At 37.8% G+C, this 6531-nt stretch overlaps 1 protein-coding gene across 1 annotated transcript; it reads left to right on the top strand.

Moving 5' to 3' along the window:
* The first annotated feature begins 1318 nt into the window (after window positions 1-1318).
* foxi2 (forkhead box I2) lies at window positions 1319-5979 on the top strand. The gene is made up of 2 exons (XM_042501384.2): window positions 1319-2098; window positions 3737-5979. The coding sequence occupies exons 1-2, from the start codon at window positions 1345-1347 to the stop codon at window positions 4330-4332; spliced, it is 1350 nt and encodes a 449-aa protein (XP_042357318.2). The 5' UTR covers window positions 1319-1344; the 3' UTR covers window positions 4333-5979.
* The last annotated feature ends 552 nt before the right edge of the window (window positions 5980-6531 follow it).

Below are 6531 nucleotides of genomic sequence, written 5' to 3'. Positions count from 1 at the left end.
GAAACCAAACCTCTGTGTTTAAGAGCTAAGAATTTCCAATGTTACTTTTCTTGTTTTTCTTTTACTTTTTTATTACTTTTTATGACTTTTACTATGTTTTAATTCCACCATCAATCCAACACAGTATTAAACAGCACAGTTGTGTGTAAATGTGTCTGTTGCTGGTCTGTTTTTACTTGCCCAAAATCAACTTGCTTTCACGGATTAATAAAGTTGGATTGAATCTAAAAATAAAAATACTTTGTTACATTACTTAAGTATGTTTGAGAGTATGTGTACTTTACTTGAGTTTGTATGTGTCTGTCAACTTTTACTTTTACTCCACCACATTTCCCCTCAGTATCTTACCCAAAATATGGGGCTGATTTTACACACAGCAAAATCAGCCCCATTTCAGAACTAAATTCAAAACTTTTGAAATTTCTGTATTGGTTCACATTACACACAGTCAAAACTACACAACGTTTTCATTATCAAAGAGTTGCACTAACTCACCTCAATAGTTGAATTTTAACACTAACTAACAAAGCTTGGTGTTTTGACAAAGTGCCAAAAATTTGCTTTGTCAGTGTTTTTTTTTAAACAGTAAATAGAGTTGCTGTCATATTAAACCTAAAGATTACGATAATTGTTACATAATATTTAACTCTTGTAGAGTTTACTTGTATTAAAAAAAACACAGTAAGAAGTACATCTATAATTCTCCTTATTAAAGTATAAACACCACATAATAAAGCATTTGCTTTACAACAACATACAACAGTCCTCAAATAGCACCGCTCCCAAGTGTTTAACCCTGAAATCTCAACACTCCAACTTTTTGCTGTGTACGTGTTAGGGAGAAATAAACTTCATAATTCCCCAAATTCTGAAACCTTGCTTTTGTTAATTACCAGCACTTGTACTTTTAGTTTCAATATTTAAGTAAATGTAATATAATAAAATAACTAATAATTATGCTTAGTGCAGCAAATATCAGATACATAAAGACTTTTACTAAAGGATGAATGAATATTCTGATAGGTGACTTCAACTTCTACCAAAGTCATTTTCTGGAAAGAAATACTTTTACTCAAGTATAGTTTTCGGGTACTACCTCTGTGTAAAAGTTGTTCTCGTGTGCGTCAGTTTTTTTGTTTGTTGACTGAGGTTTAAAGCTCGCAGCCTCAGTCCCTCAGAGAAAGCCTGCAGCCTGCAGCAGCGGTCTGTTGTGTCTCTCCAGGAGGTTTTGACAGGGGAAACATTTGGGAACCACTGACCCACTCTGTGCTGAATGAGCTCTGACCACACCCCCCTGTTACTCACTCTGTGTCTATTGGCTGCTGGGAATTATCTGGAGCCTGGATGTGGCTGCTGTCAAGGGTTTATACTATTAAAACTCTCCAAACTCCTCCATCCTCCCTGACACTTGTTGCTGCTGCCTGCGCACCGCCGGGGAGAGGCCACCTGAACCGCTTCAGCATTTCCTTCTGGGATTTCCCGCGGGGAGTGATGAACTCCATCGACCCTCAGTCCCATCACCAGCACCACCACCACACCTCCCCTACCGTCGGCTCTCTCCCACCCAAAGGCGCCCAGGAGGCCCCGGACATGGCCGCTGTGTACTGCGACAACTTCAGCAGCATGTACCACCAGCAGAGCCTGCAGGGCGCACAGAGACCCGCCGGGTACGGCCTCGGAGATTACGCATCGTCTCCAAACCCGTACCTGTGGCTCAACGGGCCGGGCGTCAACTCCTCCGCGTCCTACCTGCACGGCAACAACCCCGCGTCCTTCATCCCGCCCTCCTACGGCTCGCAGCGGCAGTTTATAACAAACTCACCTGGTTTCGGAGGGCCCGACCTGGGCTGGCTGTCCATCGCCAGCCAGGAGGAGCTGCTGAAGCTGGTGCGGCCGCCCTACTCCTACTCCGCGCTCATAGCCATGGCCATCCAGAACGCGCACGAGAAGAAGCTGACCCTGAGCCAGATCTACCAGTATGTCGCAGACAATTTCCCATTTTATAAGAAGAGCAAAGCCGGCTGGCAGAACTCGATCCGGCACAACCTGTCTCTGAATGACTGCTTCAAGAAAGTACCGAGGGACGAGGACGATCCAGGTACCGTGAACGCACCAGGGAAATAGTTATTACAATAAACAATATGTGGTATTTGGGTTCTGTTTTCGCGCCTCTGAGTCTCAGTGTGGTTAAATTAGAGGGTGAAATTGGGTTACTTTAACTGACATTTATTCAATTTCTCGAAGCAAAAAAATAAGAAATAAACTTTATCATAGTTTTAATGGCCAAATAAAACTTAAATAACACATATTTTTCTTTACAGTAACTGATGCTTTGTGGTAATAAATATTTTGAAAGCAGCAAGTTATTCAAATATCACGTAAGTAGATATTTTTGCCATACAACAAAAATGAAGAGGTAATACACTAGTAATACATACATTTTTATAGTTAAGTCCTAAAGATTAATCAAAATCAAGTAATTCCAAAGAGATTTTAAACAACATAATATAATTACACAAAGTCATTTAAAGTTCCCTATGAAGTTGTGTGGACGTATTTTATTTTTCTGAAAATATTGCTTGAGATTTACAGTATTTTTCTCCACAAATTTGGATGTATTCCACTGGAGCAATTTATTTCTATAGAAAAAAAAACGTAACTCCAATGAACGATTTCAAACAATATAATAAAATCCCCAAGACATTAAAGGCTTCCTATTAAGTCCTGCTGATATATTATTTTGCTAGGAATATTAGTTGAAATTGACAGTATTTTTCCTACAAATGTGCATGTATTGTACTCAAACATGCCTCTAATGTTGTTTCTATTCATTTACGTGGTCGAGACTAGAATTTCCCAAAGCAATTATAGGCTTCCTATTACATTGTGCTGACATATTTTATTTTGCTAAGGAATATAAGTTGAAATTGAATGACTTTTTTCCCACATATTTGCATGTATTGTATCCAAAAATGCCTGGAATGTTGTTTCTTACGTCTAGACTAGAATGACAGTCAGCTCAAGAATGGTGTTATTCATGAGTGTTTCTTTAAACTTCAGAAAAACTTAGGTATTTCAGAAAATGCTCATAACTAAAAAACGACAGAAGTCTGTTTTTTTTTAATTATTATTTTATATAACTTTTATTTAACCAGGAAAATTCCCGTTGAGATTTAAAATCTCCTTTTCAAAGTAGTTCCAACAAAGACAGCAGCATGATGAATTTCACCTAAAAGAACGCAACAGCAAAAACAAACAGCATGAAGATTTTTTACAAACAAAAAGAAACAAAAGACAAGTGCATTCAGTGGTCAAGAAGTCCTTAATGATGTTTTTTAAAATCTCCCCGGCTTATAATGGGGTCTAGTTTTAAGGTGACTCTGTTGCTGAAACCAAGATGAGGGGTCAAAAACTTAAAGCTGTTTCAACAAAGATTGAGGAACAATATAATGAAGTTTTCCATGTAAACAAAGCAACTACTGACAGTTTTAGGAGTCAGATGGGAAAACATAAATAAGACGGCAGTTCATTATTAAATGAGATCAATGATGACAAATAATTTGAAAAGTCATGACAGATTGCTGAAATTGTCTTATCTCAACAAGAAGAAGCTGAAAAAGAGTAAGACTTGAGCAAAAAAAAAAAGTTTTTTATTAAGACTAAATGAGGCTCCACAACTTCCATCAGCCCAAACTGATAGAATTAAGTTCTAATTTGTCTCATTTTTATTTTACAGGAAAAGGAAATTACTGGACGTTGGACCCAAATTGTGAAAAGATGTTCGACAACGGAAATTTCCGCAGAAAACGGAAAAGACGTTCAGATCCGAGCAGTGCGGGAGGGGTGACGGCGGCGGCGGCAGCAGGGGCCACAAAAGTCGAGGACGGCAGGCCCGCAGCGGTGGCGGCCTCGCTGAAGCCTTCAGACAGCCCTCAGCTCCTGGGGCCACCCTCGCCGGACATGGAGGCGATGAACGAGAACCACAAGAGCTCGTCGTCGTCCTCGCCGCCCGGACTGGCCTCGGCCGCTCCTTGTTTTAATAACTTTTACAGCAGCATGTCCACGCTCAGCTCGGGGGCCCCCAGCCGGCAGGGGTCCCTCGGACTGGTGAACGAGCTGTCGAACAGGAACATTACGGCCCTGAGCCCGTACCACCTCAACCACGGCGGGCAGGACCCGGGGGCATCGGAGCACGGCGAGGGCTTGCATTTCAACCGTGGAGTGTACTACAACACGTTTGGCAGCGGGCAGAGCGGACAGTTCAACAGTCACTTCTACAACAGCTTCAGCGTCAACAGCCTGATTTACCCCCGAGAAGGGACAGAGCTATAGGAGTCCATCTAACACGGCTCCAGTGACTTGCTGCTCGGTGAACACACACGCAAACGTACATGATTTTGAGCAGGGAGGTCAGAGTGCAGGCTGGGTAGTGGCGTCTCTGCATCATCAACACGGCGCTCCCTTCGCTGATCAGCTCACGGAGAGATTAGAGAGTATTTTAGGTGATTTAAAGCACAAACTGTGGAAACACCAGCCGGAGAGTCCAACAAAAAAAATGAGCACTTGTCTTTTTTTACTTTTTTTATTACTATATCAAAGCTCCTACTTTGCTCTTAAAATGTACTCACAAAGTAAAACAAACACTGAACACTTATGTTTTTTTGTAATATTTTAAACATCTTTACATTTTTTTGGCCAGTTTCAACAGTTTTTTTTCTACTCTTGTAGTCAAAGCCACTCTATCATGTTTAAAATGTAAATGTACATTTGGTTTTTTTTTGCCAAATCCAGCCCGTATTTCGTTGGAGTGGCCAAATTCTGACACTTGTTGAGGCTGTTTATTCATAATCAACTCGAATCTGCCAAAGTTGCCTTTGTGAGACCGACATTACCTCAAAATAACAATCACATGAGACGAGAGCGCCCTGTTAGAGTACTGTAAAATCTGACAAGTTGATTTTGTTTTTTAAAAAATCAATTAAACCAATTTTCTTGAAAAATGTAAGAAAATATAAACTTAATTTATTCTAACTTAATTGTTAAGTTTATTTAAAACTCAGTTATATTCATTTACTTTGGTGAAGTAGTTGCAAATTTAAAATGACAGGTTCAATTAAATCAGTCTTTTTAAGTTTTTCTAAGGTTTTTTTTCTAAGTTTTGCACATTTGTGTTTTCCTAAACATGTTCAGAAAACAGAATTTGCAGATCTATAACTTCTTCATTGGCAAAATCCACTTTGTGATGATCAAACTTGGTTTACGTAAGTTGCAAACACTTAAAAAGAACTTGGCAATTTCACGTGTTGCAATAACTTCACAAAATTGAGTAAATACAATTATACTTCAAATAATCTTAACACTTCTATATAAAGTAAACATAAAGTAAGATTTATAGTCATATTTACTTCACTTTTTCAAAGAAACCAGTTTCTAAGACTATTTTATGTTACATCAAGTTGTCAGATTTAACAGTGCAAGAAGGGTTTACCTGTTTATTTCCAAATGCAGTAACAATCAATTTAATACATTTAATACAAATATGATCCGAGATGGGGCTTGCCTTATTTTCATATCCTCCATGTTGACTGAAACCACAGCACTAAGGCTCTATGTAAATACATGTGGACTTTACAAATGTGTATTTTTGTAAATTATAAAAAAAAATAGTTTGTGACTATTTATGCTATTTATGCTAATAGGCATTGTTTTTCTACTGTTGTCTAGTTTGATTCAAGCAGAAAGAAGTGAATGACATTAGCTTACACCGAAAACAGTATCACTTAAACTCAGATGTCATAAATATAAATATATAAATATATTAAAGACTATATGCTATATCATGGTTTCTCTCAGGATTCAGTGTGACAATCATTGAATGGCTTTTGTATCTATTATTGTCTTTTTTTTTATCTTTATACAGTACATACAGCTTACAGGCAGTTTCAACTGTGACTATTAATAAATATCATGTGGGCTCGACTGTATTGTCATGCATCATTTTCAAATAGGGCACCAGCGTTTCCAGGGCTTCATTCTCATCTGAATGCATGCCCATGCATTTACTTTAGTCTCATATTTAATTACTTCTCCTCCATTTCAGCTCAATGCAGATCCTCACCAGCTGTATGAAAACAAGCAAAACCTGCAGGAGTTAGTTAGTTGTTTTCATGCAGGCGGTGAATTTTATTTTAACCCTTTCAAACCTGGAGCAACATCACTTTTCTTGACGTGAAAGTGTTATTACCAACAACATTAACAACACTTTGCTCATCTTATTGCTGTTCTGTTATTTCAAAAACATTGAGAAAAAGGCAGCAAGTCACCTAGTAAGAAATGTTCCCAAGAATTGCAAGAAATGAACAGATTTAGAAAATTATATATATATATATATATATATATATATATATATATATATATATATATATATATATATATAATTTTATAAATCTGTTAATAATATAAATAAAATAATTATGATAATTACATGTTTCAAATAATGCTACAGAATATTTTATACACTTTTAATTCCTG

This window comes from Plectropomus leopardus, chromosome 14 (assembly GCF_026936395.1).
Source record: "Plectropomus leopardus strain MGB_pleo_1.0 chromosome 14, ASM2693639v1, whole genome shotgun sequence".
Taxonomy (NCBI): Eukaryota; Metazoa; Chordata; class Actinopteri; order Perciformes; family Serranidae; genus Plectropomus; species Plectropomus leopardus.
The sequence above is the reverse complement of the archived record's forward strand: the minus strand, read 5'-3'. Positions and strand labels throughout refer to the sequence as shown.

Coding starts and splice junctions, on each gene's coding strand:
- foxi2 (XM_042501384.2), top strand. CDS start 1,345: ATGTGGCTGCTGTCAAGGGTTTATACTATTAAAACTCTCCAAACTCCT. Junction 2,099..3,736: donor GAGGGACGAGGACGATCCAG/GTACCGTGAACG, acceptor TTTATTTTACAG/GAAAAGGAAATTACTGGACG.